This window comes from Camelus ferus, chromosome X (assembly GCF_009834535.1).
Source record: "Camelus ferus isolate YT-003-E chromosome X, BCGSAC_Cfer_1.0, whole genome shotgun sequence".
In the NCBI taxonomy this organism is placed as follows: Eukaryota; Metazoa; Chordata; class Mammalia; order Artiodactyla; family Camelidae; genus Camelus; species Camelus ferus.
This window is the reverse complement of record NC_045732.1, coordinates 41,691,605-41,717,013: the sequence shown is the minus strand read 5'-3', so window position 1 is coordinate 41,717,013 and position 25,409 is coordinate 41,691,605. Positions and strand designations below refer to the sequence as shown.

The 25,409-nt window shown below is 43.5% G+C and overlaps 1 protein-coding gene across 1 annotated transcript in view; it reads right to left on the bottom strand.

Annotated features, from left to right (window-relative positions):
• SMC1A (structural maintenance of chromosomes 1A) overlaps window positions 1–25,390 on the bottom strand; it is a 34,731-nt gene extending 9,341 nt beyond the window's left edge. The window contains exons 1-19 of the mRNA XM_032475884.1: window positions 25,176–25,390; window positions 20,706–20,894; window positions 20,476–20,588; window positions 19,298–19,501; window positions 18,966–19,204; window positions 18,044–18,302; window positions 17,801–17,941; window positions 16,892–16,974; window positions 16,530–16,737; window positions 15,378–15,563; window positions 15,106–15,285; window positions 14,856–15,002; window positions 14,620–14,757; window positions 13,675–13,791; window positions 13,462–13,568; window positions 10,359–10,500; window positions 7,908–8,053; window positions 7,663–7,816; window positions 6,505–6,615 (exon numbers count right to left, since the gene is read on the bottom strand). Coding sequence (XP_032331775.1) covers window positions 6,505–6,615; window positions 7,663–7,816; window positions 7,908–8,053; window positions 10,359–10,500; window positions 13,462–13,568; window positions 13,675–13,791; window positions 14,620–14,757; window positions 14,856–15,002; window positions 15,106–15,285; window positions 15,378–15,563; window positions 16,530–16,737; window positions 16,892–16,974; window positions 17,801–17,941; window positions 18,044–18,302; window positions 18,966–19,204; window positions 19,298–19,501; window positions 20,476–20,588; window positions 20,706–20,894; window positions 25,176–25,284 — 2,973 coding nt within the window. The 5' untranslated portion in view covers window positions 25,285–25,390. The remainder of the gene's footprint in view (window positions 1–6,504; window positions 6,616–7,662; window positions 7,817–7,907; window positions 8,054–10,358; window positions 10,501–13,461; window positions 13,569–13,674; window positions 13,792–14,619; window positions 14,758–14,855; window positions 15,003–15,105; window positions 15,286–15,377; window positions 15,564–16,529; window positions 16,738–16,891; window positions 16,975–17,800; window positions 17,942–18,043; window positions 18,303–18,965; window positions 19,205–19,297; window positions 19,502–20,475; window positions 20,589–20,705; window positions 20,895–25,175) is intronic.
• Between the last annotated feature and the right edge of the window lie 19 nt (window positions 25,391–25,409).

Here is a 25,409-nt window from a genome sequence, read left to right as displayed (position 1 = left end):
CTCAGGAGGAGCAGCTGGTGGTGCCCCTCTCTGGCTCTCAGCCCAGGCCATGAGCCAGCACCATCCCAGGGTGACCTAGAGGCTCCCACACAGGCTGGTCTGGACTCCACTTACAGCTCTACAATGAATAAAGCAACTCACGTTTTCTGCTCAGATCACTACACCTTAGCTAATTCCACTTGAACTTGGTTTTAGGTCTTACAGATACTGCAATGCATGTCTGGGCTTGTACCTTTCTGCCACTTTTAGTCAATAAATATTTACTGAATGCCGTCCGATGCCAGGCACTGGCCCCTCATATCCTGTGAGCCGTGGCTCCTGTGCTCACACAGCTCATGGACTAACAGAAGAATGCATATAAATAATCAGAACAACATATGGTGAATACTGAAGCAATGATAAACAGACGGTAATGGGTCAGCACACAAGAGGGCACCTAACTCAGACTCGGGGGCTAGAGAAGGCTTCCAGGAATATGTTTAAGCTCAGGCTTACAGGATCAATGGTGAGGACACTTTGAAGGAATACTCTTTCCATGCAGACAGGAGTTATCACATGCAAAACCAGGGTTTTCTCATGGTTCATTCAAGGAAATCAAAGCAACTCAAAACAGTAATCAACTTTAATAAACTTCAAAAGCCAAACAAATAAACAAAGAACAATTCAATATGGCAATAGTAGCAGTTGTGTGTGCATGCACTCGTGTGTGTGCGCTAGGCAAAGAGACAAGGCTGGAGGCACATGAAGAAACCCGATGACAAAGGGCTTTTTAGGCGTTGTGAGAAGTTTGGACTTTACCTCAAGGGAGGTGATGTACCAATGAATGACTTCAAGTACAGGAAGGACTGAAAATATATATATATATATATATATTAGAAAAGCCCTCCCAAAGATCGCTATATACTGCTACAGAGTGGTCTCCTGGATATACTATAAGTGAAATATGACAGGAAAGCAATAGAATGCTATCTTTTATCTAAGAGAGGGAATATGAATATATTTACATACAAATAAATTTGTATTTTAAAAATCCAACAACCAAAAATAGATAATCCAAAAATCGAAAATGGTCACACACAGAGGAAGGGAGGTGAAGGGTACAAGAAAGGAAGCTAAACTTCTCTTCATGAACCTTGTATTATACTTTTGGTTTCAGAACCAAATGAAGAATTTACTTAATTATAAAACAAAATCAAATCAAAATGTGAAAACCACTGGGTAAAAAAAAATATTGTGGAACAAGATATTCACAAGATGCCAAAGAATGACCCTAAAGATTACTTATTACTTACAAAGGTAAAAGTGTACGTTTAGCATTGAGAAATCTGGCAATTGATACCTTAACTGAGGATCAAACTTAGCATCATGAATAGTGGGACACCCTAACATTATGTGCCTCCTGGCATGATGCAAATATAAAGTACACAGTGAAATGTTCTTGCCAAAAAATTACTTAACCCAAATCCATCAAGCCTCCAAACTACATCAAGCTTCCAATTTATAGGAAATACAAGGTTAGGAGGAACAAACTAGGCAATAATGAAAGGAAATTAACATCTATAATGTACCCATAACACCCACTCTTCAAGACAACACATAGTCTGTTCAAGAGATCAATGTCATGAAAAAAGGTGAGGAGACTGTCCCACATTAAAAGAAACTAAAGAGAACAACCCAAAGCAGTACATGAATTTGATTGGATCATAGCTTTAAGAACAACAAAAAAACCCAACTACTATAAAGGATACTTTGTAACAACTAGGGAAATTTGAAATAAGGCTGGGATACTAGATAGAAAATTATTATTATTTTTCTTAGGTGTAAAATCAAACTGTGGTTATGGAGGAGAATCCCTTAGTCCTAACATGCTGAAGAGAGTTAAAGTCTGCAACTTCTTTCAAATGGTTCAGAAAAAACAAAAAAGTGTGCAGTGCGGACGGAGGGAGGGAATCAAGAGAGATAAGAGAGAAAGCAAACTGGGAAAATGCTTATTGATCAATCTAAGGTGAAAGGTATATGGGTACTATTCTCTCAATTATTCTGTAGGTTTGAAAATTTTCAAAATTAAACTTGGAAAAAGTAAAGCAGAATGCTAAAAAGGGAAATCCTTTAAAAATTGAAAACGAAACTAAAGAAATCTGACTACATATTAACCTGGTTAAACACTCAAAAGAATTCTTTCAAATCACTTCAAAACATAGGTCCATGTCCAATGAGCCATTAGCTTAATGACAAAAAGAACCTCAAGGAAATCTTAAACAGTATTCAATAATCAAATTGCTACTAATATTTTATTGTGATTTTCTATATACAGGATACCGTAAATATATTATTTGCTAGAAACCAAGATTTTTGGCAAGAATAATTGGGAGACTCAAACAAAATCAATGATGTTAAACTGTGACAATTACAATTTCAGTTGGAAGTATCAATATGAACTCATGATACATTTTTCCTTCAGAATAAAAAATGCATTTTGTAGCCCAGTCTACTGAAAAGTTCTGGAAGCACTGAGCAACCCAGTAGTCATGAACACTCCAGTGTCCAGATGGTAGTCACTAAATGATAGCATTTCCCACTAAAAAAAGTCAGAGCTTCTCAGAGAAATGGCTAATTCCAGATCTGGGGTGGGAAATGTAAAGGATGAGCCTGGACATACCAGGAAGCAGGGAAGATATCAAAGACTACAAGAGCCATGTCAAAATGATTCAGAAGCCAACTTGAATGAGCTCCCACTGGCCAAAGACGCAACAACTTGATCCAACAAGAAGGATAATAATCACAACAGAGTGCAACACATCGAATGTGTTTAAATCCACAAGTTCACAATGACACGAAAACAACTCAGTGGATAAATCCTGAGAATGCCAAAGAACCAACTCATTATTTTATAAACTGGTAAATAAAAGGAATGAATCAAGCATACATATCCTGCTTTTCCTATACAAACTACTTCAGGGTAACCAAATAATTGATGAGAGGAAATCTCTCTTTACAGTATTCCAGCTAATAAAGACATAATAGAATAAGATGACCATTTTGCAACCCCTGACAAATTATTGGATCTAGGCAATAATTACCATGGCTGCAAACCATAGAAAAAGAGCCACAACCAGACATTATGAACCTCCTGATGGAAGTAATGATGTCACTTATGAAGCAGTCTCTAGCAAAACAAACTCCAAAATGAGACGAGACATTTTCAACCCATCACTATTATCAACCACCTATCTCTCTCATATTCGACTCAACTCAAGCAAGAAAACTGAGTGTGTATGTTATTAACAATCAGGGAAGGCAGGGGGAGGTATAGCTCAGTGGTAGTGTGTGCTTAGCATGCACGAGGTCCTGGGTTCAATCCCCAGTACCTCCATTAGAAAAAAAAATCAAGGAAATGTGAATACTAATCATAATATCAATAGTAAGGAATTGTATAATAATATATAACTCCAATGTTATTTTTTGGGCATGACAATGGCTCTAAATATTTTAAAGAATTATATCTCTTATAGAGATACATTCTGAAATATTTATAAATGAAATGATGTGATATCCAGAATTTATTTTTAAACAACCTGGGGGTGGGAAGGGGAGGATGGAGTATGTGGGCGTGCACATGAAACAAGTTTGGCCATGAGCTGATAACTGCTGAAACTGGTGATGGCCACATGAGACAACACTGTACTATTTTACTTTTGCATATGAAATTTTCCATAATAAAAATCTAAAAATAAGAACAAGAAAAAAAATCAACTTGAAGTGGCTCCACTGGCCAAGGATGGGACAATTTGAACATCAAAAAATAATCCAAATAGAGAAACATACCAAAATACATTTAAACAAGTGTTTATAATAAAGCTTATAATAAACACAAATTAAAAACCTTACTGGTCACCTTTAAGGGTTACAAGGGCAATTAACTCATTCTGAGAGCTGGTAAATAAAGGAAAAGAATAGTGTTTAATTCTGTTACTAACTGTATTTCAAAGAAACTAAACAGTTGATGTGAGAAAGTCCTTTTTAGGAATCCAGTTAATAAATGTAGGGAGAATGAACGAATCAGAAAATTACCATTTTGCGATCCTTAATGGATCTAGGCAATGATCGTTAACAGTTGCTAAAACCAGCTGTGGAAAGGCTGATAGGGAACTTTATAAAACTGATGGGGCTAACAACACGTGAACCTAGTGACCATGACCGTTTTTCCTTTTTTAACTTTATATTATGTAAATTTTCAAACATACACAAAAACGAAGAGAATCATATTAATGAATCCCCACGTATCTATTAACAGCTTCAATAACTATCAACACATGGCCAGTACTCTGCCATCTATATCCAATTCCTTTCTATATTCAATGATTTTAAAGCAAATTTCAGATATTTTTTACTTCATCCACAAATACTTCAGTATGTATCTCTAAAAAAGGGTTTCTAAATCTTGGCTCTAATGACATTTTGGGCCAGATGACTCGTTGCTCTGGGGGCTGTCCTTTGTGTACCATAGGATGTTTAGCAGCACCCCTGCTGTCTACCCACTAGACACTGGTAGTAACCTCTGCCTCAGTTGTGACAAGTGAGTGTGACAAGAGTTATCTCCAGAAATTACCAAATGTCCCCTAGGGAGGCAAAATCCACCCCACCCATAGAGAACCACTGCTATTAAAGATAAGGATGCTTTAAAAATAAAACCACGATACCACTATTTCACCTTAAAATATTAACAATTCCTGAACATCATAAACTATCTGGTCAGTGTTTAAATCGTGCTGATTGTGTTATAAAAATTTTTTTTACAGGTTTTTCAAAGCAGGTTCCAAAGAAGGTACACTTACTGCAATTGGCTGATATGTCTCTTAAATATCATTTTATCTATAAGTTCCCCTTCCTCTCTTTTCTTTGCAATGGATTCAAGGGAGGGGCACATATTCTAATTGATTGATTTGTCTCTTACAGTCTATAAAAGTTCTCCCTCTCTGTTTATTTCTTTCTTCACATTTATTTCTGGAAGAGAACAGGTCTTTCGTCCTTTTGAGTTTCCCATATGCTGGATTTAGCTAACTGCATCCCTGTGCTTTTATTTAACATGTTCCTCTGGCACCAGCGTTTCATATAATGGTGGCTATAAAAGCCTAATCAGATCCTTGTTGGAGTTTTTGGCAAGAATGTTTCGTAAGTAATGTTGAACATTCATCAATCTTATCATTACAAAGATAGAAAGAACTGACAGTGTCTACCGATGTGATGCAAAAGAAAATTCACAAGTACATAGCTCCACCTATGATATATTCTTGCCAAAAATAAAAAAATGAACCCGAATCCAATCAAATCCTAGATCTAACTACCAGTTTAAGGGAAACACAGGGATGGAAGAACATGTTAAATAACATCATGGGACACAATCAGTCAAATTCAGAATGTAGAAAATTGTACAGGACCAATGACCCAGTTTCCTCCATAAATAGGAAGAAAAAATAAAACGGGATAAGAAAATGTTATAGACCAGAAAAGACCAATTTTAACACACGGACCTCACTTGAATCCTGATTTAAACACAAAAACAGTATTTAAAAAATATATATACTGAGGTTTATTCTTATTAACGGAATAATATGTGGAATTTGATTTAAAATGTGACAATCAGAAGAGGGAAGGGTATAGAAAAGAGTTTTAGCTATATGTTATCAATTGCTGAAGCTGGAAGATGGGTACCTGGGGTTCATTATATCATTCTCTGTTTGGAAGTTTACATAATAAAAAGGTTTTTGTTTTGTTTGTTTTTTAATCAAGTCCCCTTAGCTACAATGATGGATTGGAAAGCATCAGAAACTATTTAGGAGGCTCCTGCAGTAGTCCATGTGACAGGTGAAGTAGCCTGCGCTAGAGAGACAGTGGAAAGAGAAAAAAGTAGAATTCAACAGATGTTTAGGAGGTAGAATGGACAGGGCTTGGTAATTCACTGAATATGCAAAGTGAGAGCGGGAGTCAAGGACAAGGCTCAGATTTTTGGCTTGGACATGCGGCTGCAGCTGGCAGTGAGGAGAACAGGCAGATCTGGGGAGCAAGGCTGGGGTCTGAGGTACCTGTGGTACCAGGCATAGAGATGGCAGCTGAAGCCAGGGGAGTGGAGGACATACCCAAGATGAGCGAATGCCAAGTGAGAAAGAAAGCGCCTGGGACAGAGCCCTGAGGAACACCTGAGGTCTATCTGTTCACAGCAAAGGAGCCCTTCTCCATGCATCCGGGCTGAGACATGCACACTTGTGGAAGGGGAAGACTGGCAGCAGACAGGGATGCAGGCAACTGGGGCTGGGGGTGGAAGATGGGCCTTTGTGTGTCTGTGCATACGAGGGGAGACCCTAAGTCACAACTCCATCCTCCCTCCCTCACCAGTTTGCCCTTCTTTCCAGCCATGGTCTGTCTCCACAGGGCCCCCAGATGGGCTGACTGACCCTCTCTCTGGACAGCTGGGAAGATGTCCCCACCCCACAAGGCGATCCTCACCTTTAGATCCTCACACAGGTCACCGTAGTCAATCTCAATGAGGGCCTCTCGTGCGTAGATATTGGAAGTTCTCTGGGAGCCACTCACCGAATCCTCCCCCTGGGAGCTACCCTGCAACGGCAAGAGGGAGAGTTAAATGGAGCAGACCAGCCAGGAAAGTGCTCCTCTAGAGGGGGCTAGGGGCTCCTTTGCAGCCTTTAGTGTCTTTGAGAAGCATCCTGTGAGAAAGCACTTGTGGCAGAAGGAACGGCAGCTTTGAAGGTAGAAAGACCCAAGTTCAAAATTGGGCTCTACCACTGACTAACGGTGTGACGCTGGGCAAGCCATGCTGTTGGATCCCGACACTTGAATCCTCATTTAAACACACAAACCCTCATCTGTAACATGGGACAATGCCTGCCTGACAGGGCTGTGCTTGGGATTAGGAGTAATTGTATCATGTGCTACCACGATGCCTGGCACACTGCTGGTGTTTAGAAAGATTTTGCTGAATTAAACAGAAATGCTATTTGGGAAGAAAGTAGGGAGAAAGACATGTGGGACTGAGATATATGTTCAGGTCAAAGACAAGATACATGCAAACCTCCTCTCAGTTAACATTCCCACCCCCTTGCTACCAAGCTTCACTTCTAGTGGATAAAATACCTTGGCTCTTCTATTGGCTAGTGTCCCTCCCTTTCCCATAACTAAGCTTCGTCACCTCTGCATTGCCGATGTCCCTTACCCAACCCTCTCCTGGCCAACCTCCCTCACTGCAGCTAAGTTATCATCCTTCAGGTCCCCCAGCTTCCGCCTTCCTTTGCTCTTGGTGAATGTCCCTCAATCCCCACTCCTACCAATATCTATCACCTGCTGGAGCTAACTTAGCTCAAGTCCCTAAGGTTAATGAATGATTTCATCTTCTCCGGGCTTATCTCCTCCACCACCTGACATACAGCCCTGCCCCCAATTTAACTTCCCTCTCATATCAAGGCTGTTACCCTTCACCTCGCCTACCCTCAGCCTCACCCTGCCTCATCTCCCCTGCATCCCTCCTTATGTTCCTCACCACCCTCACCCACCATCCTTCTCTCTCATCTGCCCTCTCTGGCCACCTTCATTCCCCATCCCTGGTTATGCTGTTCACAGCCCACACCCACCACCAACCGTAATACTTACCTCTTCCTGACTAATATCGTCCATGGTGCCCTTAGATAATGGCAACTTGATGTCCTGCATCTTGCAGGCCTGCAGCAAGTTATGGCGGTCACTGCGCTTCTGTTCAAGCTTGGTCTCAATTGCTGTCACCTCCTTTTGTAAATGGGTCATTTCCCTAAGAAGATCCAGGGAGACAGGTGAGACCCAAATCCAGTAGGCTAACCGTACTACGTAGCTCCCCCAAGCCCAGGCCTGAACCCACTCACTTGTTGGCGCCCCCCAGTTTCTTACGAATCTCCTCCATCTCGTGGTTCTTGTCATTCACCTCAGACTTCTTGGCCAGGTGCTGATTCTTCAGGTCTTGTAGCTGGGCCATGGTCTCATCTATGATCTTCATGTGTCTTTGCTCCTCCTGGTCCAAGCAGGGGTAACAAGACAAGAGGTGAAGGCTTTCCCCATCTCAGCTGCAGATCTTCTCTCCGTGCCCCTACCCTTTCCACCAGGCAGTCTGTTGGAACCTATCTTTAATGAGCTCTGCTTGCATAAACCCCTATCACCCCTTCAGGCTTCCTTTACCCTTTTCCAAATTATTTGATTGACCTTCCCCACGTATCCCATTATACAAGTTGCCTGTTGTAGAAAAGTTCAAAGTATAGAAAAAGTATAAAGTAGGAGAAAAAAAATCACTTGTGGGCGAGAGGGTGTAGCTCAGTGGTAGAGTGAGTGTGTGCTTAGCATGTAGGAGGTCCTGGGTTCAATCCCCAGTACTCAATTAAAATAAATAAATAAATCTAATTACCTCCCTCCTCACCCCAAATCACTTGTAATCTCACCAGCCAGAGATAACCAGTTAACATTTAGCCTATTTCCTCCCAGCATTACTTATAGACAGCTCTACATAGTTGAAATTAGTCTGTAATTAAAAGTCTTGGGGGGGAGGGTATAGCTCAAGTGGTGAAGCACATGCTCAGCATGCACAAGTTCCTGGGTTCACTCCCCAGCACTTCCTCTAAAAATAAACAAACCTAATTATTTCCCCCGCCCCATCAAAATAAAATAACTAAATGGTGCAATAATAAATAAATTTTTTAAAAGTCTATATTCTGACAAAATGTTATTTGAGCATCTTTTCCACATCAAGACTACCATCATGAGCAATAACAACATCAATGTTTTTTAAAAACCCACACAAACAATACTGTGTATTTTCTGTGAGTACACATATATGAATGTAAAAGTATTTAAGTAAATACTTACAAAGTCTGGAAGAATACACCCTACATAGGATTAGACTCAGAAAGAGCAAGAGGACTGGGATTGAGAGCGGTCAGTCAAATCTTACTTATTATGTTCTGATTTTTTAAAAAGGGAATGCTTTTGTATTCTTTTTGACCTTAAAGTCACATAACGGGATGTATCTGCACCTTATTCTCAAACGGCTCATAAAAAATAATATGCATAGAGAGAGCGCAAAAGCAAATGTGGCAGCATGTTAATGACTGATGAATCTTGGTGACAGGTAGATGGGAATTCTTAGTACTATTTTTGCAACTTTCTGCTTGAGTTTAAAATGATTTCAAAATAAAAAGTCAAAGAAATATATGATTCTGGGATCATCTAGATGTCTACCTACTCCTGCCTCAGGAGCTTACTGTCCAATCTTCATCTGAGTTTAAGATTGCAGTGACACCAAATAGGACTGCTTTAATCATTAGGGTTTAATGGAGATAAAAAAAAACCCCATACAACCAACAACAAACATAGGCAGACACAAAAGTCAAATGATATATTCAAACCAAGTGATGACCAAATGGCCTCAGGAGGGGATGCTGCGAGGAACAAAAGTTTCACAGGAATTTAAAGAGAAAGGGTGTGGGAAAAGTGAGTCAGTTGTCAGACAATAACCGGTAGCACAGGCATGCTTGACTCAAAAGAAACTGAGCCATGGCAGTCAGCAGCACAGGCGCACTATGAAAAGGAACTCAGTTTCAGCAAAACACCATCATCTGTTGCATTGAGTTAATGTGGTTAATTATAAAATTCAATTTGGAAGTTTGTCCTGGCTTTTTGGTTAAGTGTTGTATGTTTGTACATATTTAACATTAAGGATATTTTTAAGCCAACACTGTAGATCTTAGATCTTTAAAGGGAGTCTGTATATTACTAAAATTTGAAACCACTAAACTATACAAATACTTAAATGAATGCAGCATAATTTGCTAAATTCCTAATTCCCAAGGGACCCTGGGTAGTTTCCAACATAAAACTACAAATCCCTGTCATAAACATCAACCTGTGAGCACAAAGCTGTGCCAACATTTTGGATTTCCTCAGGTATTACTGAGTTGGAGGGGATAAATGCATTCTGAAGACTCTCAATGGATGGTGGTGCCATGTGGCATAAAAATGCTGGTCTTGTGCGCCATGGCCAGTATCCTTTAAAAAAAAATCTTGGATAATGTGATAGGAAACAAATTATTACAAGTGACTGTTGCTTTAATTTGCATTCCTTTGATTTCTAATAAGGCTAAATTATGTATATGTGTTTACACGCTATTTGAATCTCTTTTTGAACTGTTTGTGCCACTTACTCATTTTTTCTCCCTCATGTAGGTCTTGGTGTTTTTCTTATTTAGATGAAAGCTTTATAAATTATGGATATTATCTCTTCCAATTTACCCCCCTAGTTTTTAGTTTTTCATACTCTCCCTCCTTACCTTCTTGAGCTTTTCTATCTCATTTTCATCTTTTTTCACTGTCTGCTCCCACATGTGTACTTTATCCTGGTCTTCCTTCAGTTGGTTCTTTTCAAAATCCAGCTGGATGCCCAAGCGAGTCTTCTGATTCTCAAATTCCAAACTGAGGGGACAAAGAAGAACTACCTAGGCCTAGGGTGCAGGGACTCAGTTACTATTGAATTTCAATTACCAATCAGTTCATCTACACAGATCCACATAAAACTGTTCCCTGAAGTTAGAGAACTAAGTTCCTTGGCTTAGCCTTCTGGATATGGTACAAGGTAGAGGAGACTGGGCCAAACTCCAATAATCCCCCTTTAAACACTGGAGCCCCGCTCTCCAAGACCCTAGAAAAAGGAACAAAAAGGTCCACCCGAACCCACCAGCTATGATAATTCCTATTTATTAAGCTCCTGTGTAATTTACATACATTACCTCTAATCCTCTAATCAACCGCTCCACAGGTAGGCATTATTATCCTAATTTTACAAATGAAGAAACTTGGACCAAGAGGTGAAAGACCTTGCCCAAGGCCAGTTAGTAAATGTGAGACTGGATCCCAGGCCTAAACACCAAAACCGGGGTTTCTTCTCCTATGGCACCCTTGCAATGTAAAGTGGGATAAGAGGATTGGTATCCCAACTGTGCCATTTACTAGTAGAATAATCTCAGACAAGACAGTTATACTCTCCATGCCTATTTCCTCATCTGTAAAATGGAAATAATAATAGTACTTATCTCACAGTTATTGGGAGTTAAAATGTATAAAGACCTTAGAACCATGCCTGGTATACAGCAAGTACTCAACAAATTTTAGTTATCATCTTCATCTCCAGGTATACTGGCTGTATTCAGTTCATATTTGCCCATGGGCTTTGACTCTTTCCAACTACCTCCAAACCCCCGCAAACACCTCTGCCCCAAGATTCCAGAACCTCTAGGGGACCAGACGTTGGGTAGTAAAAAAAAAATATCGAGAAAATAATAGATTCATGCTAGTTCCCTCCTCTCATCTCTTTAGAAACTCAAAGAGTATGTAACCAGCATACACAGATACTAGCAGGACAGGCAGGCTAACTTCCAACTATCCCTCCACCCCTCAATATGGTGTGACAGATGCTGCCAGATGTCATGCTAGCAGCTTAAACCTATTAGTCACTAAAATCCGAATGGAATGTAATTAACTCTATAATTTTGAGCTATGCAATTTTAAGTTCAATCTCCTAAGCATGACTCATAAAGCCTTCTGTGATCTGGCCCCTGCTGACCTCTTCACCACCCCCGCCTTCCTCCTGACCCCATTTTTATGCTCCAGACATTCAATACTTAGTTTGCAGAACAAGGCATGCTTTCTCACACCTCTGAGCATGCTGTTCGCACTGCTTAGAACTCCCTTCATCTGTCTACAGCCCGGCTGGCTAAATCCTACTCACTCTACAGGTCTTCAGTTCATCACTCCTTGCTCTGCAAAAACTTTCCTGAGGATTGTGAGCAGGTTCTTAGTTTCTGTTATACTTTGTGGGGTTCCTCCCTCTTTGGTGCAGTTGAGTTAATCAGAGCCCATGGCCCATAGCACACTTATGATCGCTGTCTGTGCAAGACCTTTCCCTTGTCTCCTGTGATTCAATCTGATTTCCACTCCTATTATCTTCCTTATGGCGAGCATGCACTCCAAAATGACATAAATATATGTATGTACATACTTATGTATATAACCTTAAAAATGAACATCCTTGTAAAATGTTGTTTTGTTTTTAAATTTACACAAATGTGCAGTGTTATAAATTTACTAATGTTACTGCCTATAAATCTAGTTCTTGTTTGAACTGCTATACAGTATTCCATAGTCTGTATATTCGTCACATTTAACTTGTACTTTCCTGCAGTAATGGCCGTTTACATTACCATCAACATCCCATTAACACAAATTATCCCAAGATGAACAAGTCTGAGTATGTCTCTTTGTGACCCTATGGCCAAGACCCTGGGATATATACCCAGGAGTGGCTTTGCTAAGTCATAAGGCTCATATAGACTTATTTTCACCAAATACTGCTAGGTTGTGTTAATTTGCATTTCTCTGATTAGGAATGAGACTGATCATCAATTCATAGTAATTAGCCATTTGAGCATCTCTTTCCATGAAATGCTAACTATATCCTCTGTCCATTTTTCTGAGTCTCTTGGTTTTTATTTTTCCTCTTGTTGATTTACAGTTCCTTCAAGATTTCCTCTGTATTTTCTATCTACCTCAAGTACAGCATTGTTCTGAAATTACTGATCTACTTGTTTGTCCCCCCCACTACTCCAAAACTCCCTGAGGACAGGGACAATCTCTGATTCAATTCTACATCCTTTGAACCTGGCTTGGGGGTAGGAAAGCAATGAATAGTTACTGTATGGCTGATGGGCTAGACAAACCGCTGACTGAAGCCCAGGGTCCAGGAGGTGACCTTCAGAGAGACTGTCATGTTCATCTATCTTACCCCATCTCCTGCCCTCTCCAATACCTGGCACAGGACAACTTAACACAAGTAGGTACTCAAGCAAGGTTTGTTGAACAAATGACTAAACTAAAGCAGAGAAGAGAGGAGAAACTTGTTCTTACTATTCTTCCACCTTAGAACTTTGGTCCTTCTCCCCTGTATCACTCATCAGGATAACAACAACAATAAAAGCTAATATTTATTGCTCTTAGTAGGTGCTAAGTATCATGCTAAAATAAATACTTTATAAGAATTTAGCCCAATATCTGATCTGCCCAACAATTCTATGAGATGGGTATCATTATCCCATTTGATGCATAAGGAAACTGGGGCTTAGAGAGGTCAAGCCACTGCTGGAGATAATGAACTGTGAAGCTGGGATTTTAACCCAGGTAAACCACATTTAAAGCTGGCACTCTTAACCCCTATACTGTGCCACACGCGTCCCCGGTGTCCCCGTTCTTTAAGGCTGACTACAATAAATGTCCATCATTCTAAGAGCTGCTCCCCGCCTTATGATAGCATGTGACCTCCCAGACATCAGGATAGGGGCTCAAGGGCACCCCAGTCTCCTCTTCTACCCACACTTCACCTACCGCTTCTTGGCGATTTCATTCTGCCGCTTCACCTTCTCTTCCTCAAACTCCCGGATGTTGCGCACACCGATCTCCCGACAGAACTCTTCAAACACCTCATCCTCTACCTGAGGGGAGAAGCAGGGGACAGCAAAGGTCCTTTGGGTCAGAGTGCTGCTTCCAGCCCCAGTCCTGCCCCAATGCACACGCTGGCATGGCTCCTCCTTTACCAACCTGGTTCATCTTCTCCTTCAAGTCTTTCATCTCCCTCTCTCGGCTCTGGATGATCCTCTTGATATCATTGATGCGAGGCCCAAAGTTGGCTAGCTCACTCTCCAGCTTAGACTTCTCCTGCAGGAAACGGGGTGGAGAGGACAAAAGAAACCAGGATCCTTGGAGAAAAAGAGCCACCTAGAGTGTACTGGCCCCATGCACAGTAAGGGCTAGCTCTCCACATGCTGCAAGAACCTGACTTGGCACTGCTCCAGACAAGGCTCTAACATCTCATTTGAACCATCACATGGCTTCCTCCCTGGCCTCCAGCCAGCCAACTTCAATCCAAAAGGCTAGGTACCGGAAAACATCACTACTTGCAGGTCCACACTCCCTTATCTATAACCCCTGGGGTCAGGTATGTTTTGGAATTCACAGACTTTTTGATTTTAGAAAAAGATAAAAATGATATATACATATTACATAATACCTCCAGAGTGGTCTCGGGAAGCACCCATAATCACATTATAATATATCTAGAAAAGTACCCCCACCCACAGAGACCGAAATGTCTGTAGCTCACTTTCAGAAGAAACTCAAATACTTGTTGAATCAATTATGTTAATAGCACCCAACATTTACTGAACACTCACTAGGTACAAGGAACCAGTCTAAACACATATGTTAACTCATTCACTCTTTACAAGGACACTATAAAGCAGGTATTATTCTAATTTCCACTTTATAGATAGATGAAAAAGCTGACGATGAGAACATTAGTAATTTGCCTAATGTCATACAGAGCCAAGATCTGAACTCCTGGCTGTCTGACTCTGCTATGCTTGGTTCCCTGGAGCAGATCAGGAGGAGAGAGGGAAGTGTGACAAGTTCTTCACCCCCCAGAAAAACCCAGGCCGGGAATGTGAGGATGGCCTTTGGCAGACAGGGCTGAAGGCCAGGCCCCACCTGCAGATTCAGGGCTAGGTGTCGTGTCTTGGTCTGTTCTAGGTCGCTCTGTGAGTACTTGAGCCGCATCTGCAGTCCGTGAGCCTGAGACTGCACTTGACGCAGTTCTGCCTCTTTCCGCTTTGCCTTCATCTGCTCCTAAAGTGGACAGGAGAGAAGGCCTCAGTGGTAAGAAGGTGGCCGGCTGACCTGAGGTTAGGACCCCCATTCCTAGCGAAGCCCTGTCTGTGCCTTACCTTCAGCTCTTCTGTCAACCGCTCCTTCTTCTCTTTCAACTTGTCTACTGCTTTCTCATCCCAGCGCCGTGCCTTGGCCTTTAGGTCACTGGCCCCGCCAGAGATCACCCCTGACTTCTGGAACAGGGTCCCATCCAATGCCACTGTCTACGTAGAGTAGGAAGAAGAGAGGAGGAGGAGGCAGAAGCTGAACAGAGGAATCTCCAATACTAAGCCTGTCCAGCTCCAATCTGGGCAGGGGAATCCATACCTTGTGGCGCTGGTGGCCTCCAAAGGCAATGCGGCGGGCGTCCTCCACGTTGTCACACACAAGGGCATTGCCACAAGCGTACTGCAGGGCCTTTTTGATGTGAGGTGGCTCATAGCGAATCACATCAATCACCAGCTTGGCCCCCTTCAGCTCCCGGAGTTTCTCATCTGTAGGTTTCACCTGTGAAAAGCAGCTCAGTTAAGTGGCAGAACATGGAGAGCTAGGAGGAGAGCCCTCTCACAGGGCCCTGGCCACATCCCCACCAGCCTCACCTCCAGGTAATCAAGAGGCAAGAAGGTCTCAGGCTCCCCACGCTGCTCCTTGATATACTGAATACAGTCCCGGCCTGTCTTCTCTGAGTCCACGATAATGGCATCCATGTTCTTGCCCAAAACCTTGGTTACAGCAATCTGATACTTCTTTTGTGTGGGCTGGCAGAGGTCAATGAGGCGGCCATACTGAGGAAAGTCAGAAGAGAAAACTGAAGCATCAGGTACTGGGGAGCTGGCCCAGGAAACCAAATTCCCAACCTGAGGAGTGAGGGAGGCTAGAATCTATCAGGAACACAGCCCCCACACTATGGAAGAAAAGCCTACTCTGGCCCCAAAGCAACAACTTCAGGCAATCACGTCTGAATCCAAAATCATCTCTCTAAACCTCACTTTTACCATTTCACAGACCACTGCCACCCCAGGCACTATGTCAGAGACCCCACATGCATTATCTCAAATTCTCACAAACACCCAGCAAAATAAATCTCTTTGTCTAGTTCACTTCCCCACTGCCCCTCAAACAAACCATGGTTCTCTAAGAACTATCAGATAAAGGGTAAGATCTTCAAGGGCAGGGACTGAGCCTAATCCATCCTTATCAATGCCTCAGCAGTGCCTAGAGGAAAGATCAGGAAATATTTGTTGAACCCAGGGATAGGATTATTGCAATAGAGGGATAACATTCAAGGAATCTGGAAACCCAGGATTTGGTTCAAGAAGCCAAGAGATCTAATAAAGCCTAGCAAATGAGCCGGTTGTTATATGCCAAAGGAGCTCATACTGAAGCCTGCATAGAGCTACTTCCTCGGAGCTAATTCCTGCCCCATGGCCCCTTCCCCTTCCCAAAGGCCTCTCCAGTTTCCCCACCTCCCACAGAGGAGTAGACACAGCAAGACAAAACTTTCAGAAAAATACCACCAGTGTGATGAAAAGAACAAGAGTTAAGAGTCAGAACAAGTTGGGTTTGAATGGCAGTTCTTACACTTACAAGCTATGTTGTTTTGGGCAAGTCATTTAATCTCTCTGAGCCTCAGTTTCCCCAGCTGTAAAAATGGGATTAGCAATCCTGCCCTCACAGGGCTGCTGGGAAAATCATCTGACAGTGAGTGTGAAAGTAAGTGCTCAGGAAATGGGTTCCCTCTCCACTCTTACCACAGAGCCAGGATACAGGCGCTTGATACTCTCCATAATCTCTGCCTTTCGCTGTTGGCGGCTGCTCTCCTGCCGGTCAATGCGGGCATCCCCCAGCTGCTCCATCACCTGGTTCAGCTCCTTATTGATCTCATCAATACGCCGCTTGGCCATCTCCACCTCCTCTGTCAGCTCCCCCTCTAGCTTTTTCTGCTCCTCTAGGGACTGCCTACAAAGTAAGGAAACACAGGGGTTACCCCAGCTGGTCAGAAAATATTCCTGGCCAAGAGGGACTCTGGGGGTCCTGCCTGGGGAGGGGCAGGACAGGCAGGGTTCACAAGAACAGGCCTGGAGGTAACAGGAAAGGTTACAGAGCCACATACTTGCTGGTCGTGATGTATTCCTCTAGTTTCTCAATCCGCTTCTGATTCTCTTCAATCTCCCGAAGCTTTTGCTTGATCTTGGCCTGGAAGAGAGACAAATACCCCATCACCACAGGCTGAGCAAGTTAACTTCCAGACCATGGGGCCCTGGCTTACCCCCATATGCCCACTCATCCAAGAGCCCAGCAGTCATGGCGACTGTCACTAATGCAGGAGGCCTACTAAAAAGCAGACACACAGACAGGGTTCAGTGTGGCTTTGCTAACTGATGGGACCACCTACGGCCCTAGGAGACCCTCTCACAGGTGTTCTACCCAGCCAGGACTACCTGCCTCACCAATCAGGGAGGCTCAAATCAAGACAAAGTGAAGCTTTCTGGGCCTTTCTGCACCTCTGTCTTCTCATCTGTAAAATGCAGGTAACCTCTACTTCACAGAATATACATTAAGTGCCTAACATCGAGTAGCTATTAATATTAATGCCTACTGCCTTCTTTAAATACTTAAAAGTACTTAGCATAATGCCTGAAACACTGTAGGCTCTTGGGGTACTGTAATAACTTTCTAGCATTGTTATTATTCTACTATTATTGTTATTAAGAAGACAAGAAGTGACATATACTTCGTAAGTGTACGCTTTAGAGCTAGACCACCTACGTTAGGTCGTTCCTACGCCAGTTCTGCCACTTAATAATAACAATGTGACCTTAGGCAAATTACTTCCTCTGTGCTACAGGCTTCCTCATTTGGAAACTAAGGAATTAAATGAGTGAATACACGTAAAAAACAGTGCCTAGCACACAGTAAGTGCTTGCTAGATACCAGCTATTGTCATTATTATTAAGACTATCATTACTTCCTTTTCTCTGCACCATTGTCCATCATCCCTAATGTTGTAATGCATGCCCACCTCTGTCTCTACTTTCTTCCTCTCTTCCAGATCCAGCCGGTCCTGGTCGGCTTTCTGGTCTCTATTGAACTTCTCCAGCTCCTGGGCCAGGGTAGCTGCTCTCTTGCTGGCTTCTTCTTTCAACCGATGATATTTCTTCACCTATGTCAGGGACAGGGAAGGAGGACAGGGATGACCAAGTCAGTCCATGTCAGCCCAGTGATCCCTTCACCCCCTCCACCTCCCAACCCTCCCAGAGTTTACCTGATTCTCCTCCAGGGTCAAATCTCTGCCCTGACTCTGACTCTCCTCTTCCATCCGTTCCTCAAATTCCTGCCGGGCTTTCTCCACTGACAGCATCTCCTTTTCCAGCTCATCCATGTCACCTTTGCGCTTCTTGTAATGCTTCTGTGCATTCTGTAGGGACTTCTTGGCTGCTTCCAGCTTCTTGATTTTGTGGGAGGTATTCTCCTTGGCTTTGATGTACTGAGGCCGCTTCTGGTTCAGCTCTGAGTCCTTCTCCCTTTTATCAGAGGAGACAGGGCGGGAAACCAATTAGCACTGTGGGAGAAGGGAGGGTTCCCAGGCTTTTTAATCCAGAGAAAGGGGGCCTAAGTCCCCAAGCCAGCCTCAGGGAATTACCTAAAAGAACAAGGGCCTGATGTCCCACAGATCCTCAAAAAGGGGCTATTCCCTGGAACTGATGGCTTCAGCCTGGCATTCCAGCCACTCTATAAGGTAAAGCTACCACCCCTGCCTCAATCCTAGTCAGGCCAAGCCCTTCAGTAACAACTCCCAAGAATAATACCCCGTGCTCCCGTAGTTGTCCTCCATCTGATCTAACCTTTTCAAATTTCTGTCCTTTAAACTTATAGGTCCAGTTTTCCTCTCCTAGGAAGGCACTGCCAGCCACAAGTTGCTTCCTATCATTTCCTCTCACTCAGCAAAGCCACCTGCCCTTTCAAGTTCTCCCTCTTCTGAGTACCTATCTACCCAAAGTCTGAGTACTTTAATATTCTATTTGTCTAAAATGCAAGTGAGGAAATGTGCCTAATTCTGGCCAAAGCAAGTCAAGGGTAAAATAAAGAAACCAGGACAAGCACTGGGCTCTTCACTCAGAGGAGCCCCAGGAAACAGCACAGCCTTTGGGCTTCCCACAAGTTGCAGGCCCAGGCCTGCCTCTTACTTGATCTCCTTCTCAATCTGCTGCTGCTCCCGCATCATTTTGCCCAGCTCCTTCTTCTTCTCCTTCAGCTCATCCTCTACCTTGTCCATCCGCTTCTTGTCCTTCTCGATCTCCTTGTTCTTAGAGGCTAGTTCCTTGTTGAGCTTCTCGATTTCCACTTCATTATGATAAAGTTTGAAAAGCTGCAACTGTACCTGAGCTCGCACCACCTCATCTTTCAGGCGCTGGTAACGGTCAGCCTGTGCAAATAGGGGCGTGGAGGCAGGGGTGCATCAGTAAGGCACTGGCTTCATCCTGGCCTCTCAGAGCCCAAAGGCAGCCTGGCCACCTACCTCTTCTTTTTCCTGTTTGGCCTCCTTGCGTTCAGCTGCAATGTTTTTTTTGCGATGGTAATTAAACTGAGTGTCCTCTTCAGCTTTCACCATCTCCTTCTTTCGTTTGTCATATTCCTGGGCCAGCTCCCCAGAGCGACTGATCTCTTCAAAAAGAGCTGTCCTCTCTTTGGGGTTCTTCATGGCAATAGATTCCACAGCACCCTAGTAAAGGTCAAAACACTCTCCCCACTTAGTCCCTAGCCAGTCCAGTTCCCCCTACCCACTCCCACTCAACCATTCAGAAGTTGTTCACCGCCTGCTTCCCCACACTGGGTGCACATTTCACCACTGAGCTTTGAGGATACATCCCCTGCCTTTTGAGGTACATGGATAGCAGAAGAGACAGAAGCAAAGACAACACCGTGTGCTACATGCAGTAACAGCAGTAGCACACAAGAAGGACTAAATAAAACTTGAGGGAAGGAGACTAGTAGGGGTATCTATCTGGGAAGGCTTCCCAAAGTGGACATCTAAGCTGAGTTTGGAAGATGGGGAAGAACTAACCAAGAAAGTAAGAGAGAAGAGGCTATTTCACGTAGAGGAAAATTAGTATTGCAAAGGCCCGTAGGCCAAAGAAAGCAGGTGAATTTGGGGAACTGTAAAGGGTTTAGTTAGGTTGGAGTGTAGGGCTGGAGGGGCAGAGTATTGGCAGATAAGGCTCGTGAAGTCAGCAAGAACAAAAGGGTGGTGTTTCCTGAATGACAGGAGTTGAATTTTGTGCTAAGGCAATGGTTCTCAAACTTCAATGTGCACCATAAAAACCTGGAGAACTTGGGAAAACACAAATTGCCCCCCCCACAGTCTCCGCCCCTATAGGTCTGGGGAGGGCATGAGAATGTGCATTTCTAACATGTACCCAGTTGATGCTGATCTGGAGACTCCAATTTGAGAAATGCCATCCTAAGGCAATGAGAAATCACGGAAATGTTTTGAGGAGAGGAGCGAAAGGAACATATCTGTGCCCTCATAAGATGAACCTGGCCTCGGGGATGAACCGGAAGGGGCCAGACTGGAGTCAGGAAGCCCAGTAAGGAAGCTGCTACATTAGTTCAGGGGAGAGATGATGAAGCCAGAGATGGAGCAGGCCCAGTGGGGAGAGGACGAAAAGATATTTGATAATTGTTAAAAATACCCACCTGGAAGACGAGGAAGTTACGAGCTTTGATAAGAATGCCCAACTTCTCTAATTCCTCACTGTACTCATGTAGTTGGACCACTTTGTTGTTGATTTTGTACTCAGAGGAACCTCCTACAAGACAACGCAGGAGTGAGGCAAGGGTCAGGCCACCCTCCTACCCCAACAAACTAGTCTAGCCACGCCCCCACCCCCACCCCCACCGAGAACCTTCTGGCCAGCCTCACCCACCAACAATGACACGGGCAAAGGTGCGATCCTCAGCACCCTCCTCAGAGTAGACCATGCTGACAAAGGCCCGGTTGGCAGCTGGCTTGCCCACAGGAGCTCCATGGATCAGGTCCCTCAGGGTCTTAACCCGCAGGTTGCTGGTTTTCTCACCCAGCACAAAGCTGATGGCATCCATGAGATTTGACTTACCTAAGTGAGGAGGGGACAAAGCAGAGGAGGGGAAATCAGGAAGAAGGGGAGAGGAAAAGGAATAAAGGAGACACTGAGAAGGAAAGAAATGTTCCCTAATTATTCAGTGCTCAAACGAACAAGAGAAAAAAATACTGCTTTGCCCCCATAAAGACTGGGTAAAGGCTTAGAAAAACAGCTCCTTTGCAGTAATCGCTTACAGCAGCTCCAAACTAGAATCCCACCTAAGGAAATGGTATATTCACAGAATAGATCATTCTACAACCTTTGATGACATGGGAAAATGTCCACAATAGGAGAAGCAAGCAAGATACAAAATTCAACATAGTTTGATCTCAACCAAGTCAAAAAAAAAAAAAAGGCAAAAAAAACCACGGGCTGAGGGAAAGGGGAAAATGGGGAGCTATTGTTTAAGTATAGAGTCTCAGTTTTGTAAGACAAAAAAGTTCAGAAGATTGGTTGCACAGAAATGTGAATATATTTAACACTACTGAACTGTACACTTAAAAATGGTTACTATGGTAAATTTTACATTACGTGTATTTTCCCATATTCCATATTTTTTTAAAAGGCATATTCCTGTTGTGATACAATATGAAGCACACAGCATCACCTATGAAGTATCTTGCCAAAAATATTTAACCTGAATCTAAACAAACCTTTAAATCTACCTTCCAGTTTATAGGAAATACAGCAGTTAAAGGAAAACGGTAAATGATACTATGAGGAAATCTTATGACAAACACAGAATGTGGGATGTTCTACAAACAACTGGTCTGGTCTTTTCAAAAACTTAATGTGTTTTTGGGAGAATCATTCCAGAAAACAAGAGATTACTGAGACATAAGCAAAGGCAGCACACAAACTTTGACTGGATTCTTCAAAAGACATTTTGGGAACCTTGAATATAAACTGGATAACTGATGACATGAGGAAATTAATTTTCTTAGGTGTGATACTGATGTATGTGAGAATGGTGATTTTAGGAGATGAATGCTGACGTTAGAGGTGAAATGTCGTTAAGTCTACAATTTACTTTCAGATGATTACATCAAACACAGATGTAGGTTTGAAAAGTTTCATGATAAAAACATGGGGGAGAGAAAGGCAGAGGAAAAAATACATAAAAACGTAAACAGAGTAACAGTGGTTGTTTCTGGGAAGAAAAATAGGTAACAAGTCAGGGAAGGGAGAGAGCCTTCTTTTTACTGTATATATCCTTTGAGATTTTTTAAATTTTATTCTATGTACATATATTTACTATTAAATAAATAAATTAACATTAAGAGTGATTATATTTTCAGTAGTGTAGTCACAGTTTTTAGTTTCTCCATTTTAGACTCAGGGGAAAAAAACATTAAAAAAATTGGGGGGGTGGGTATAGCTCTGTGGTGCTTAGCATGCACAAGGTCCTGGGTTCAATCCCCAGTATCTCCATAAGAAAAAAAAATTTAGACTGGGGTTGGGGGTGGGGAAGTTTAATCTCTCTAAGTTCTATCTCAAGATTCCCCTTAACATGTTATCTGACCTGGAACTGAGGACCTGGTTTCCAAAACCTTTCTACGCATCTATAAAAATGGCAGTCCAGGTCCTTCCACAGGGCAGTACAAGGCAGTGATTAAGAGCTGGGGTTCTAGTGCAACAGACCAGGCCCTAACCTTAGTTTCACTACTTCTTAGCTGACCTTCTTTTCCCTCACCTGGAAAATTTGAAAAACCATGACTCATGGGTAAAGCATCTAAAACAATGCTTGGCACATAGTTCTCTGTGGGAGTGGCAGGGGCACAGGCTTTGAAGTATGACAGGCACAGGTTCTGATCCTGGCTCTGAGATCACAGTTCTTTGTGCCTCAGTCTTCTCAGTTATAAAACGAAGATAATGGTATCTCTCTCCTAGGGTCATTGTGAGAACTTAAATGTAAAGTGTCCCAGTAAATAGAGTTCTTGGCACACAGTGGTTGCTCAATAAATGGCAATACTGGGGCTCACAGTCTTTAAGGTGTTAGCCTGCTGTGACTTCTCTTGCCTGGCAAAGCAATAAAGCTGTTCTTTTCTATCCTCCCTCCACCCCAAAAAAAGTGGCAATGCTATCCTAACCAGTCTGGGCTCTATCTCCCTCATCACAGCAAGACTAGCACATCATGCAGACCAGGAGTTGGCCTTTTAGGCACCCATTTCCAACCTTTGGGCTCCTCCCATGCTCTCTAAGGATGGCAAGAACATCTCACAACCAAAGGCCTCCCTATCCCAATCATTCACCATTGTAAACAATTTTATAACATGCATTATGACCTGAACAATGGTACAATGTTTTAAGCAATGTCTTCTTTGGGGCACTTACCATAGACCAGTAAAGAAGATACAAAAACATATACCATGAATACAAAACAGAAAAAATTAAACATTAACATGTACCAAGTGTCTACTGTACACCAGTGAGGAATTCACTGAGGGGAATCAAGGAATGCCTTTGTGGAGTTGGGCACTGAAGAATGGGGGAGGGGGTGCAGTCAGACCAAGGGCCTTTTCGGAATGCTTGGGTATACAAATTTACTCATGTTGAGAGGACCGAAGGCCAAGAGGTGCATCCTGACTCTTTCCACAGGGGCCACCACACCAAAATCCTAAGAAACTGCAGTGGAATCCCAAGCATCAGCCATCTAGGCCAGTGGCTCTCAAACGAGGTGGAGGATCAGGGGAGTGATTTTTGCCCCTCCCCCAGGGGACATGTGGCAATGTCTGGAGACATTTTTGATTGTCACACCTGGGTAGTGGGGGTGGGCTGGCACCTAGTGCGTAGAAGCCAAGGATGCCACTAAACATCCTACAATGCACAGAACTGACCCCACAGCAAAGAATTATCTCACTGGAAATGTCAATAGTGCTGCTGTTGGGAAACCCTGCTCAACAGAGAGCCAAATTCTGGCAGGACTCCAAGGAAGGACATCAGTTAGAGCTACCTCAGCAAGGGTAGTCCCTCAGGCTAGGAAGTGATTTGGCTGGAACACCTCTGGGGTGGAGAAACACAGCAGGATTCCAAACAGACCGCTTGTGGAATCCAAGCTTGAGGAATCCAAGGTGTACCATTTAGAGATGGGGAGTTTAGATATGAAATAGAGGCCTTCCTTACCTGACTACCCTTTCTTTCTTTCTTTCCTTTTTACTCCCCCCAACCCAGTTTTAATGAGCTATAACTGACATATAACATTGTATTAGTTTCTGGTGTACAACATGATTCCGTGTTTGCACAGACTGTAAAGTTATTGCCACAGTAAGCTTAGTTAATATATATCACTTCGCAGCAACATTTTCTCTTGTGATTTAAGATCTACTCTCGTACCAAGTTTGAAATATACAATACAGTATTGTTAACTAATGACCACTTTCTAAAGAGCCATCCAAGTCACTCTATCACATCATCACTGTATCACATTAATTTCCTGCACAGCACTTATCACAGCCGAAAAATAACTTATTTTCTCATTTATTATAGTCTTTCCCCTCTGCAACGTAAGTTCCCTGAGAGCACGGCTTATTCTAGTCTCCGTTTTTCCACAGCACCTCGATTGAACAACTCCTTATAAAACAGTAAAACATTCAATAAACTTGACGAGCGAATGAGTTCTGACTTTTGACGGTTTCAGTGGTAGGAAAGGGGTGAATTCGAGGCAATCCCACCTCTCAGATGAGGGGGGGGGGGGTCGAGACCCCAAGCACTCCAGAGACATTAGCGCTGAGTCCGAAATTCAAAAGTGCCGCCTCCGGAGGAGTGTTAAAAAAAAAAAAAAAAAAAAAAGGAACTGGAGTGTACCAATGCGAGGCGGGAGGGGGCGCTGAGCTGAAGCAGAAGTACACCGTTTGGGACCGGAGACCACCGGAGGGCTACCAGCGGTCCCACATCTTCCGGAGGGTTCAAACAATGCGTGGAGGCCGGATGCAGCTGGTCCGGCGAGGAACTGCGAAGCCAGAGACTGGCAGCCGGCTCGGGACGCGCCACTTTTGGCGGGAGGGGGCAGTGGGCGGGGTAACGTACAATTCGGCCCGTACCATTCGGGCCGAGGCGGGGGCCGCGCAAAGAGCAGGCAACTGACACCTGGGGAAGAGGCTGGAGTCAGAGCACCCGAGCGGGGAAAGCGGGTCCGGGCCGAACCCCCTCAGGAGGGCAAAGAACCTGTTAGGGTTCGCGACATTTCAGGCTGCACAGGCTGGGTTGTACTAATTTGCTGCCGGATAGGGGGTCCAGGCTGGGACGTGCGCAGGGCCGCAGCCGGGCTTATCTCACCAGAGCCATTGGGTCCAATGATGGCGGTGAACCTCTGAAATGGTCCGATAATCTGTCGACCCTTGTACGACTTAAAGTTCTCGATCTCAATCAGCTTCAGGAAACCCATGACCGTGGCGGCGCCGGCGGCTGTACCAAAGGCCCCGCCGTACGCCTGCGAACTGGGGTAGCCCGCGCGGGAAACACCGCAGTGCAGGCCGGGCGGACGGCAACCCTCGCGAGAATTGTCCAGGC